Source organism: Salmo trutta, chromosome 33 (genome assembly GCF_901001165.1).
Source record: "Salmo trutta chromosome 33, fSalTru1.1, whole genome shotgun sequence".
In the NCBI taxonomy this organism is placed as follows: Eukaryota; Metazoa; Chordata; class Actinopteri; order Salmoniformes; family Salmonidae; genus Salmo; species Salmo trutta.
The window spans coordinates 38,613,203-38,627,566 of NC_042989.1; the positions used below are offsets into that span (position 1 = coordinate 38,613,203).

General features: G+C 41.8%; 1 protein-coding gene across 1 annotated transcript in view; it reads right to left on the bottom strand.

Moving 5' to 3' along the window:
- The window catches only part of LOC115172965 (protein EFR3 homolog B), a gene marked incomplete in the record, with an annotated part of 49,740 nt that extends 35,376 nt beyond the window's left edge, over positions 1–14,364 (bottom strand). The window contains 1 exon segment of the mRNA XM_029730886.1: positions 14,176–14,364. Within this exon segment, the coding sequence (XP_029586746.1) occupies positions 14,176–14,323 (148 nt within the window).

The window sequence follows — 14,364 nt, forward strand, 5'->3', positions numbered from 1 at the left end:
CTCCTCCCCAGTCCTCCCTCCCCCCTGTCCTCCCTCCCCCATGTCCTCCCTCCCCAATCCTCCCTCCCCCAGTCCTCCCTCCCCAGTCCTCCCGCCCCCAGTCCTCCCTCCCCCCTGTCCTCCTCCCCCAGTCCTCCCTCCCCCCTGTCCTCCCTCCCCCAGTCCTCCCTCCCCCAGTCCTCCCTCCCCAATCCTCCCGCCCCCAGTCCTCCCTCCCCAGTCCTCCCGCCCCAGTCCTCCCTCCCCCCAGTCCTCCCTCCCCCCCCCCCAGCCCTCCCTCCCCCCCAGTCCTCCCTCCCCCAGTCCTCCCGCCCCCAGTCCTCCCGCCCCCAGTCCTCCCTCCCCCAATCCTCCCTCCCCCCAATCCTCCCTCCCCCAGTCCTCCCTCCCCAATCCTCCCTCCCCAGTCCTCCCGCCCGCCCCAGTCCTCCCGCCCCCAGTCCTCCCTCCCCAGTCCTCCCGCCCCCAGTCCTCCCTCCCCCCAGTCCTCCCTCCCCCAGTCCTCCCGCCCCCAGTCCTCCCGCCCCCAATCCTCCCTCCCCCAGTCCTCCCTCCCCAGTCCTCCCGCCCCCAGTCCTCCCTCCCCCAGTCCTCCCGCCCCCAGCCCTCCCGCCCCCAGCCCTCCCTCCCCCAGTCCTCCCTCCCCCAATCCTCCCTCCCACAATCCTCCCGCCCCCCGCCCCCTGTCCTCAGAACTGAGTATTACACTGATTAATACATGTTCAAATGCACAAAATCAAATCAAATGGTCACATTTACATGTTTAGCTGATGTTATTGTGGGTGTAGCAAAATGCTTGCATTTCTAGCTCCAACAGTGCAGTAATATCTAACAAGTAATATCTAACAATTTCACAACATTACACACAGTATACACACATCTAAAGTAAATGAATAGAAATAAGAATATAGAAATATTTGGATGAGCAAATACTAAAATACAGTAGAGTAGAATACAGTATAAACATATGAGATGAGTAATGCAAAATATGTAAACATTATTAAAGTGACTAGTGTTCCATTATTAAAGTGGCCAGTGATTTCAAGTCCATGTATATAGGGCAGCAGCCTCTAATATGCTAATGATGGCTATTTAACAGTCTGATGGCCTTGAGATAGAAGCTGTTTTTCAGTCTCTCGGTCCCAGCTTTGATGCACCTGTACTGACCTCGCCTTCTGGATGATAGTGGGGAGAACAGAAAGTGGCTCGGGTGGTTGTTGTCCTTGATGATCTTTTTGGCCTTCCTGTGACATCGGGTGCTGTAGGTGTCCTGGAGGGCAGGTAGTTTGCCCCCGGTGATGTGTTGGGCAGACCGCACCACCCTCTGGAGAGCCCTGCGGTTGCGGGCGGTGCAGTTGCCGTACCAGGCGGTGATACAGCCCGATAGGATGCTCTTAAATTTTAACATCTGTAAAAGTTTGTGAGGGTTTTAGATGCCAAGCCAAATTTATTCTGCCTCCTGAGGTTGAAGAGGGGATGTTGCGCCTTCTTCACCATACTGTCAGTGTGGGTGGACCATTTCAGTTTGTCAGTGATGTGTACGCCGAGAAAATTGAAGCTTTCCACCTTCTACACTGCGGTCCCGTCGATGTGGATGGGGGGAGTCCACGATCAGCTCCTTTGTTTTGTTGACGTTGAGTGAGAGATTGTTTTCCTGGCTCCACACTCCCAGGGCCCTCACCTCTTCCATGTAGGCTGTCTCAGCATTGTTGGTAATCAGGCCTACTACTGTTGTGTCGTCTGCAAATTTGATGATTGAGTTGGCGGCGTGTGTGGCCACGCAGTCACGGGTGAACATGAAGTACAGGAGTGTGCAAGCACCACCATCACAGTATCCTCATCAACATCATCCTCATCCACACACACTATAACATCCTCATCCACAGCATCACAGTAACCTCATCCACAGCATCACAGTATCCTCATCCACACATCACAGTATCCTCATCCACAGCATCACAGTATCCTCATCCACAGCATCACAGTATCCTCATCCACAGCATCACAGTAACCTCATCCACACATCACATCATCCTCATCCACAGCATCACAGTAACCTCATCCACAGCATCACAGTAACCTCATCCACAGCATCACAGTAACCTCATCCACAGCATCACAGTAACCTCATCCACAGCATCACAGTAACCTCATCCACAGCATCACAGTAACCTCATCCACAGCATCACAGTAACCTCATCCACAGCATCACAGTAACCTGATCCACAGCATCACAGTAACCTCATCCACAGCATCACAGTAACCTCATCCACATCGTCACAGTAACCTCATCCACAGCATCACAGTAACCTGATCCACAGCATCACAGTAACCTGATCCACAGCATCACAGTAACCTCATCCACAGCATCACAGTAACCTGATCCACAGCATCACAGTAACCTCATCCACAGCATCACAGTAACCTCATCCACAGCATCACAGTAACCTCATCCACATCGTCACAGTAACCTCATCCACAGCATCACAGTAACCTGATCCACAGCATCACAGTAACCTGATCCACAGCATCACAGTAACCTCATCCACAGCATCACAGTATCCTCATCCACATCGTCACAGTAACCTCATCCACAGCATCCTCATCCACACACCACAGTATCCTCATCCACATCATCACAGTAACCTCATCCACAGCATCACAGTAACCTCATCCACAGCATCACAGTAACCTCATCCACAGCATCACAGTAACCTCATCCACAGCATCACAGTAACCTCATCCACAGCATCACAGTATCGTGATCCACAGCCTTTTCCAGACCAGCTCTAAAGGGATGTTCTACCAGATGTGTTCCAGACACACCTACTGTACTGTATTCAGTTAAAAGATCACCAAGGCTTCCATGTTGTTGTGTAAAATTAGGCCAATTTCAACCAGTTGTGCCAGCCTCAGAGCAGTGTGGGAGTTGTTGGCTGCATCCCAAAGGGCTCTGGTCTAAAGATCCCTTCCATGTGAAGCAGCTCAGTCAGACGTAATCTGACTACTAACAGTCCAAATACAGCAACAACTAGACATACTAACAGTCCAAATACAGCAACAACTAGACATACTAACAGTCCAAATACAGCAACAACTAGACATACTAACAGTCCAAATACAGCAACAACTGGACATACTAACAGTCCAAACACAGCAACAACTAGACATACTAACAGTCCAAATACAGCAACAACTGGACATACTAACAGTCCAAATACAGCAACAACTAGACATACTAACAGTCCAAATACAGCAACAACTAGACATACTAACGTCCAAATACAGCAACACCTGGACATACTAAACAGTCCAAATACAGCAACAACTAGACATACTAACAGTCCAAATACAGCAACAACTGGACATACTAACAGTCCAAATACAGCAACAACTAGACATACTAACAGTCCAAATACAGCAACAACTAGACATACTAACAGTCCAAATACAGCAACAACTGGACATACTAACAGTCCAAATACAGCACCACTAGACATACTAACAGTCCAAATACAGCAACAACTGGACTACTAACAGTCCAAATACAGCAACAACTAGACATACTAACAGTCCAAATACAGCAACAACTGGACATACTAACAGTCCAAATACAGCAACAACTAGACATACTAACAAGTCCAAATACGAGCACACAACTGGACATACTAACAGTCCAATACGCAACGACTAGACATACTAACGTCCAAATACAGCACACCTAGACATACTAACAGTCCAAATACAGCAACAACTGGACATACTAACAGTCCAAATACAGCAACAACTGGACATGCTAACAGTCCAAATACAACAACAACTAGACATGCTAACAGTCCAAATACAGCAACAACTAGACATACAACAGTCCAAATACAGCAACAACTAGGACCATACTAAACAGTCCAAATACAGCAACAACTGGACATACTAACAGTCCAAATACAGCAACAACTGGACATACTAACAGTCCAAATACAGCAACAACTAGACATACTAACAGTCCAAATACAGCAACAACTAGACATACTAACAGTCCAAATACAGCAACAACTAGACATACTAACAGTCCAAACACAGCAACAACTAGACATACTAAAAGTCCAAATACAGCAACAACTGGACATACTAACAGTCCAAACACAGCAACAACTGGACATACTAACAGTCCAAATACAGCAACAACTGGACATACTAACAGTCCAAATACAGCAACAACTAGACATACTAACAGTCCAAATACAGCAACAACTGGACATACTAACAGTCCAAATACAGCAACAACTAGACATACTAACAGTCCAAATACAGCAACAACTGGACATACTAACAGTCCAAATACAGCAACAACTAGACATACTAACAGTCCAAATACAGCAACAACTAGACATACTAACAGTCCAAATACAGCAACAACTGGACATACTAACAGTCCAAATACAGCAACAACTGGACATGCTAACAGTCCAAATACAACAACAACTAGACATGCTAACAGTCCAAATACAGCAACAACTAGACATACTAACAGTCCAAATACAGCAACAACTAGACATACTAACAGTCCAAATACAGCAACAACTGGACATACTAACAGTCCAAATACAGCAACAACTGGACATACTAACAGTCCAAATACAGCAACAACTAGACATACTAACAGTCCAAATACAGCAACAACTAGACATACTAACAGTCCAAATACAGCAACAACTAGACATACTACAGTCCAAACACAGCAACAACTAGACATACTAAAAGTCCAAATACAGCAACAACTGGACATACTAACAGTCCAAACACAGCAACAACTGGACATACTAACAGTCCAAATACAGCAACAACTGGACATACTAACAGTCCAAATACAGCAAACAACTAGACATACTAACAGTCCAAATACAGGCAACAAACTGGACATACTAAACAGTCCAAATACAGCAACAACTGGACATACTAACAGTCCAGTCCAAATACAGCAACAACTAGACATACTAACAGTCCAAATACAGCAACAACTAGACATACTAACCAGTCCAAATACAGCAATAACTGGACATACTAACAGTCCAAATACAGCAACAACTGGGCCATACTAACAGTCCAAATTACTGAGCAACAACTAGACATTACTAACATGTCCAAATACAGCACACAACTAGACATACTAACAGTCCAAACAGCAAACTAGGACATACTAACAGTCCAAATACAGCAACAACTGGACATACTAACCGTCCAAATACAGCACAACTAGGACATACTAACAGTCCCAAATACAGCAACAACTAGACATACTAACAGTCAAATACAGCAACAAACTAGGATCATACTAACAGTCCAAATACAGCAAACAACTGGACATAACTAACAGTCCAAATACAGAACAACAGAAACTGGAACATACTAACAGTCCAAATACAGCAAACAACTAGGACATACTAACAGTCCTGTCCACATACAGCAGCAACAAACTAGGACATACTAACAGTCCTGTCCAAATACAGCAACAACTGCAACATATTAACAGTCCAAATACAGCACAACTGACAACTTAACAGTCCAAATACAGCAACACTGGACATACTAATAGTCCAAATACAGCAACAACTAGACATACTAACAGTCCAAATACAGCAACAACTAGACATACTAACAGTCCAAATACAGCACAACTGGATATACTAACAGTCCAAATACAGCAACAACTAGACATACTAACAGTCCAAATACAGCAACAACTAGACATACTAACAGTCCAAATACAGCAACAACTAGACATACTAACAGTCCAAATACAGCAACAACTGGACATACTAACAGTCCAAATACAGCAACAACTAGACATACTAACAGTCCAAATACAGCAACAACTGGACATACTAACAGTCCAAATACAGCAACAACTGGATATACTAACAGTCCAAATACAGAAACAACTAGACATACTAACAGTCCAAATACAGCAACAACTGGACATACTAACAGTCCAGTCCAAATACAGCAACAACTAGACATACTAACAGTCCAAACACAGCAACAACTGGACATACTAACAGTCCAAATACAGCAACAACTGGACATACTAGCAGTCCAAATACAGCAACAACTGGACATACTAATAGTCCAAATACAGCAACAACTGGACATACTAACAGTCCAAATACAGCAGCAACTAGACATACTAACAGTCCAAATACAGCAACAACTGGACATACTAACAGTCCAAATACAGCAACAACTAGACATACTAACAGTCCAAATACAGCAACAACTGGACATACTAACAGTCCAAATACAGCAACAACTGGACATACTAACAGTCCAAATACAGAAACAACTAGACATACTAACAGTCCAAATACAGCAACAACTGGACATACTAACAGTCCTGTCCAAATACAGCAACAACTAGACATACTAACAGTCCAAACACAGCAACAACTGCACATATTAACAGTCCAAATACAGCAACAACTGGACAAACTAACAGTCCAAATACAGCAACAACTGGACATACTAATAGTCCAAATACAGCAACAACTAGACATACTAACAGTCCAAATACAGCAACAACTAGACATACTAACAGTCCAAATACAGCAACAACTGGATATACTAACAGTCCAAATACAGCAACAACTAGACATACTAACAGTCCAAATACAGCAACAACTAGACATACTAACAGTCCAAATACAGCAACAACTAGACATACTAACAGTCCAAATACAGCAACAACTGGACATACTAACAGTCCAAATACAGCAACAACAAGACATACTAACAGTCCAAATACAGCAACAACTGGACATACTAACAGTCCAAATACAGCAACAACTGGATATACTAACAGTCCAAATACAGAAACAACTAGACATACTAACAGTCCAAATACAGCAACAACTGGACATACTAACAGTCCAAATACAGCAACAACTAGACATACTAACAGTCCAAACACAGCAACAACTGGACATACTAACAGTCCAAATACAGCAACAACTGGACATACTAGCAGTCCAAATACAGCAACAACTGGACATACTAATAGTCCAAATACAGCAACAACTGGACATACTAACAGTCCAAATACAGCAACAACTAGACATACTAACAGTCCAAATACAGCAACAACTGGACATACTAACAGTCCAAATACAGCAACAACTAGACATACTAACAGTCCAAATACAGCAACAACTAGACATACTAACAGTCCAAATACAGCAACAACTGGACATACTAACAGTCCAAATACAGCAACAACTAGACATACTAACAGTCCAAATACAGCAACAACTGGACATACTAACCAGTCCAAATACAGGCAACAACTAGACATACTAACAGTCCAACTACAGCAACAACTGGACATACTAACAGTCCAAATACAGCAACAACTAGGACATACTAACAGTCCAAATACAGCAACAACTAGACATACTAACAGTCCAAATACAGCAACAACTGGACATACTAACAGTCCAAATACAGCAACAACTAGACATACTAACAGTCCAAATACAGCAACAACTGGACATACTAACAGTCCAAACACAGCAACAACTGGACATACTAACAGTCCAAAAACAGCAACAACTGGACATACTAACAGTCCAAATACAGCAACAACTAGACATACTAACAGTCCAAATACAGCAACAACTGGACATACTAACAGTTCCAAATACAGCAACACACCCATGGACATTTACTAACAGTCCAAATACTAGCAACAGCTGGGACCATACTAACATGTCAGTCCAAATACAGCAACAACTTAGGACATACTAACAGTTCCCAAATACAGCAACAACTAGACAGTACTAACAGTCCAAATACAGCAATAACTGGTACATACTAACAGTCCAATACATGCAACAACCTGGACATACTAACAGTCCAAATACCGCCAACAACTTAGGACATCACTACACAGTCCAAATACCAAGCAACAACTAGACATACTAACAGTCCAAATACAGACAACAACCTGGACATTACTAACAGTCCCCCCAAATACTAGCAACCAACTAGAACATTACTAACAGTCCAAATACAGCAACAACCTGCAGCATACTAACAGTCCCAAATACTAGCAACAACTAGACATACTAACAGTCCAAATACAGCAACAACTGGACATACTAACAAGTCCAATACCCCCAGCAACAATTTTTTTTTTTTTTTTTTTTTTTTGACCATACTAACAGTCCCAAATACAGAAACAACTAGACATACAACAGTCCAAATACAGCAACAACTGGACATACTAACAGTCCTGTCCAAATACAGCAACAACTAGACATACTAACAGTCCAAACACAGCAACAACTGCACATATTAACAGTCCAAATACAGCAACAACTGGACAAACTAACAGTCCAAATACAGCAACAACTGGACATACTAATAGTCCAAATACAGCAACAACTAGACATACTAACAGTCCAAATACAGCAACAACTAGACATACTAACAGTCCAAATACAGCAACAACTGGATATACTAACAGTCCAAATACAGCAACAACTAGACATACTAACAGTCCAAATACAGCAACAACTAGACATACTAACAGTCCAAATACAGCAACAACTAGACATACTAACAGTCCAAATACAGCAACAACTGGACATACTAACAGTCCAAATACAGCAACAACTAGACATACTAACAGTCCAAATACAGCAACAACTGGACATACTAACAGTCCAAATACAGCAACAACTGGATATACTAACAGTCCAATACAGAAACAACTAGACATACTAACAGTCCAAATACAGCAACAACTGGACATACTAACAGTCCAGTCCAAATACAGCAACAACTAGACATACTAACAGTCCAAACACAGCAACAACTGGACATACTAACAGTCCAAATACAGCAACAACTGGACATACTAGCAGTCCAAATACAGCAACAACTGGACATACTAATAGTCCAAATACAGCAACAACTGGACATACTAACAGTCCAAATACAGCAGCAACTAGACATACTAACAGTCCAAATACAGCAACAACTGGACATACTAACAGTCCAAATACAGCAACAACTAGACATACTAACAGTCCAAATACAGCAACAAACTGGACATACTAACAGTCCAAATACAGCAACAACTGGACATACTAACAGTCCAAATACAGAAACAACTAGACATACTAACAGTCCAAATACAGCAACAACTGGACATACTAACAGTCCTGTCCAAATACAGCAACAACTAGACATACTAACAGTCCAAACACAGCAACAACTGCACATATTAACAGTCCAAATACAGCAACAACTGGACAAACTAACAGTCCAAATACAGCAACAACTGGACATACTAATAGTCCAAATACAGCAACAACTAGACATACTAACAGTCCAAATACAGCAACAACTAGACATACTAACAGTCCAAATACAGCAACAACTGGATATACTAACAGTCCAAATACAGCAACAACTAGACATACTAACAGTCCAAATACAGCAACAACTAGACATACTAACAGTCCAAATACAGCAACAACTAGACATACTAACAGTCCAAATACAGCAACAACTGGACATACTAACAGTCCAAATACAGCAACAACAAGACATACTAACAGTCCAAATACAGCAACAACTGGACATACTAACAGTCTCCAAATACAGCAACAACTGGATATACTAACAGTCCAAATACAGAAACAACTAGACATACTAACAGTCCAATACAGCAACAACTGGACATACTAACAGTCCAGTCCAAATACAGCAACAACTAGACATACTAACAGTCCAAACACAGCAACAACTGGACATACTAACAGTCCAAATACAGCAAAACCTGGACATACTAGCAGTCCAAATACAGCAACAACTGGACATACTAACTAGTCCAAATACAGCAACAACTGGACATACTAACAGTCCAAATACAGCAACAACTAGACATACTAACAGTCCAAATACAGCAACAACTGGACATACTAACAGTCCAAATACAGCAACAACTAGACATACTACAGTCCAAATACCAGCAACAACTAGGACATACTAACAGTCCAAATACAGCAACAACTGGACATACTAACAGTCCAAATACAAGCAACAACTAGACATACTAAAGTCCAAATACAGCAACAACTGGACATACTACAGTCCAAATACAAGGCAACAATAGACATACTAACAGTCCAAATACAGCAACAACTAGACATACTAACAGTCCAAATACAGCAACAACTGGACATACTAACAGTCCAAATACAGCAACAACTAGACATACTAACAGTCCAAATACAGCAACAACTGGACATACTAACAGTCCAAATACAGCAACAACTAGACATACTAACAGTCCAAATACAGCAACAACTGGACATACTAACAGTCCAAATACAGCAACAACTAGACATACTAACAGTCCAAATACAGCAACAACTGGACATTCTAACAGTCCAGTCCAAATACAGCAACAACTAGACATACTAACAGTCCAAATACAGCAACAACTAGACATACTAACAGTCCAAATACAGCAACAACTGGACATACTAACAGTCCAAATACAGCAACAACTAGACATACTAACAGTCCAAATACAGCAACAACTGGACATACTAACAGTCCAAATACAGCAACAACTGGACATTCTAACAGTCCAAACACAACAACAACTAGACATACTAACAGTCCAAATACAGCAACAACTAGACATACTAACAGTCCAAATACAGCAACAACTGGACATACTAACAGTCCAGTCCAAATACAGCAACAACTAGACATACTAACAGTCCAAATACAGCAACAAGTAGACATACTAACAGTCCAAATACAGCAACAACTGGACATACTAACAGTCCAAATACAGCAACAACTAGACATACTAACAGTCCAAATACAGCAACAACTGGACATACTAACAGTCCAAATACAGCAACAACTAGACATACTAACAGTCCAAATACAGCAACAACTGGACATACTAACAGTCCAAATACAGCAACAACTGGATATACTAACAGTCCAAATACAGAAACAACTAGACATACTAACAGTCCAAATACAGCAACAACTGGACATACTAACAGTCCAGTCCAAATACAGCAACAACTAGACATACTAACAGTCCAAACACAGCAACAACTGGACATACTAACAGTCCAAATACAGCAACAACTGGACATACTAACAGTCCAAATACAGCAACAACTAGACATACTAACAGTCCAAATACAGCAACAACTGGACATACTAACAGTCCAAATACAGCAACAACTAGACATACTAACAGTCCAAATACAGCAACAACTAGACATACTAACAGTCCAAATACAGCAACAACTGGACATACTAACAGTCCAAATACAGCAACAACTAGACATACTAACAGTCCAAATACAGCAACAACTGGACATACTAACAGTCCAAATACAGGAACAACTAGACATACTAACAGTCCAAATACAGCAACAACTAGACATACTAACAGTCCAAATACAGCAACAACTGGACATACTAACAGTCCAAATACAGCAACAACTAGACATACTAACAGTCCAAATACAGCAACAACTGGACATACTAACAGTCCAAATACAGCAACAACTAGACATACTAACAGTCCAAATACAGCAACAACTGGACATACTAACAGTCCAAATACAGCAACAACTAGACATACTAACAGTCCAAATACAGCAACAACTGGACATACTAACAGTCCAGTCCAAATACAGCAACAACTAGACATACTAACAGTCCAAATACAGCAACAACTAGACATACCAACAGTCCAAATACAGCAACAACTGGACATACTAACAGTCCAAATACAGCAACAACTAGACATACTAACAGTCCAAATACAGCAACAACTGGACATACTAACAGTCCAAATACAGCAACAACTGGACATTCTAACAGTCCAAACACAACAACAACTAGACATACTAACAGTCCAAATACAGCAACAACTAGACATACTAACAGTCCAAATACAGCAACAACTGGACATACTAACAGTCCAGTCCAAATACAGCAACAACTAGACATACTAACAGTCCAAATACAGCAACAACTAGACATACTAACAGTCCAAATACAGCAACAACTGGACATACTAACAGTCCAGTCCAAATACAGCAACAACTAGACATACTAACAGTCCAAATACAGCAACAAGTAGACATACTAACAGTCCAAATACAGCAACAACTGGACATACTAACAGTCCAAATACAGCAACAACTAGACATACTAACAGTCCAAATACAGCAACAACTGGACATACTAACAGTCCAAATACAGCAACAACTAGACATACTAACAGTCCAAATACAGCAACAACTAGACATACTAACAGTCCAAATACAGCAACAACTGGACATAGTAATAGTCCAAATACAACAACAACTGGACATACTAACAGTCCAAATACAGCAACAACTGGACATACTAACAGTCCAGTCCAAATACAGCAACAACTAGACATACTAACAGTCCAAATACAGCAACAACTAGACATACTAACAGTCCAAATACAGCAACAACTGGACATACTAACAGTCCAAATACAGCAACAACTAGACATACTAACAGTCCAAATACAGCAACAACTGGACATAATAACAGTCCAAATACAGCAACAACTGGACATACTAATAGTCCAAATACAACAACAACTGGACATACTAACAGTCCAAATACAGCAACAACTGGACATACTAACAGTCCAGTCCAAATACAGCAACAACTAGACATTCTAACAGTCCAAATACAGCAACAACTAGACATACTAACAGTCCAAATACAGCAACAACTGGACATACTAACAGTCCAAATACAGCAACAACTAGACATACTAACAGTCCAAATACAGCAACAACTGGACATACTAACAATCCAGTCCAAATACGGCAACAACTAGACATACTAACAGTCCAAATACAGCAACAACTGGACATACTAACAGTCCAAATACAGCAACAACTGGACATACTAACAGTCCAAATACAGCAACAACTAGACATACTAACAGTCCAAATACAGCAACAACTAGACATACTAACAGTCCAAATACAGCAACAACTGGACATACTAACAGTCCAAATACAGCAACAACTAGACATACTAACAGTCCAAATACAGCAACAACTAGACATACTAACAGTCCAAATACAGCAACAACTAGACATACTAACAGTCCAAATACAGCAACAACTAGACATACTAACAGTCCAAATACAGCAACAACTAGACATACTAACAGTCCAAATACAGCAACAACTAGACATACTAACAGTCCAAACACAGCAACAACTCACAAAGACACTATTGAAATAAGGGTGAAATTGAAGGAATATATGGTGAAGACCTACCTGCCTATCTCTCTACTCCCCTTCTCTCTTTGCAAATCTCATATGACACCCAACAGTGGTGTATTATATGGGTAATAAAGCTGTGAATTAAGACAGACTCTTTCTCTCTTTTAATCCAGGTCATGTTCCAACAGGGCGAAGGGTCACGAAGGTCAATGTGTAATGATGCTAAACACATTTATGTGACAAATAACATTTGATTTGGAGATTAGGTTAAAGGTCAGAAGGTTCCTACCTGAGACAGCCCATTGGGCATAAACAGGTTGAGTCAATGTCGTTTCCACTTCATTTCAACAACAACAACAAACATCTATGTGATGATGTTAAATCAACATGGAATACTGATTGGATTTGCAAAAAATTAATCACCATAAAGAAGTTTTCGACCAATCAACTTCTACCCTTAATCCAGTGAAATGGTTCAAATGTTTGTTGATTTCACATTGAATTACTGTAGTTGACAACTCAATCCAATGTAACTCAAAACTAGATGTTGTAATGATGTCTGTACCAAGTGGGAGGTGAGGGGTCAGAGGGTACATACCTGAGACTGGGAGATGGTCCTGTGGGAGGTGAAGGGTCAGAGGGTACCTACCTGAGACTGGGAGATGGTCCTGTGGGAGGTGAAGGGTCAGAGGGTACATACCTGAGACTGGGAGATGGTCCTGTGGGAGGTGAAGGGTCAGAGGGTACCTACCTGAGACTGGGAGATGGTCCTGTGGGAGGTGAAGGGTCAGAGGGTACATACCTGAGACTGGGAGATGGTCCTGTGGGAGGTGAAGGGTCAGAGGGTACCTACCTGAAACCGGGAGATGGTCCAGTACAGAGGTGCAGTCCAGCAGCAGCCTCCGAGGCCCCTGGCAGAGGCCAGGCAGAATGGGAAGATGGGGCATGGGCACACCATGCAGCCTGGGAAGAGATGGGAGGTGGGGGAGGGTCAGGGGCATGTTGTCCTGAGGAATTGCTGGTCTCCCGGCGCTCCCTGGGA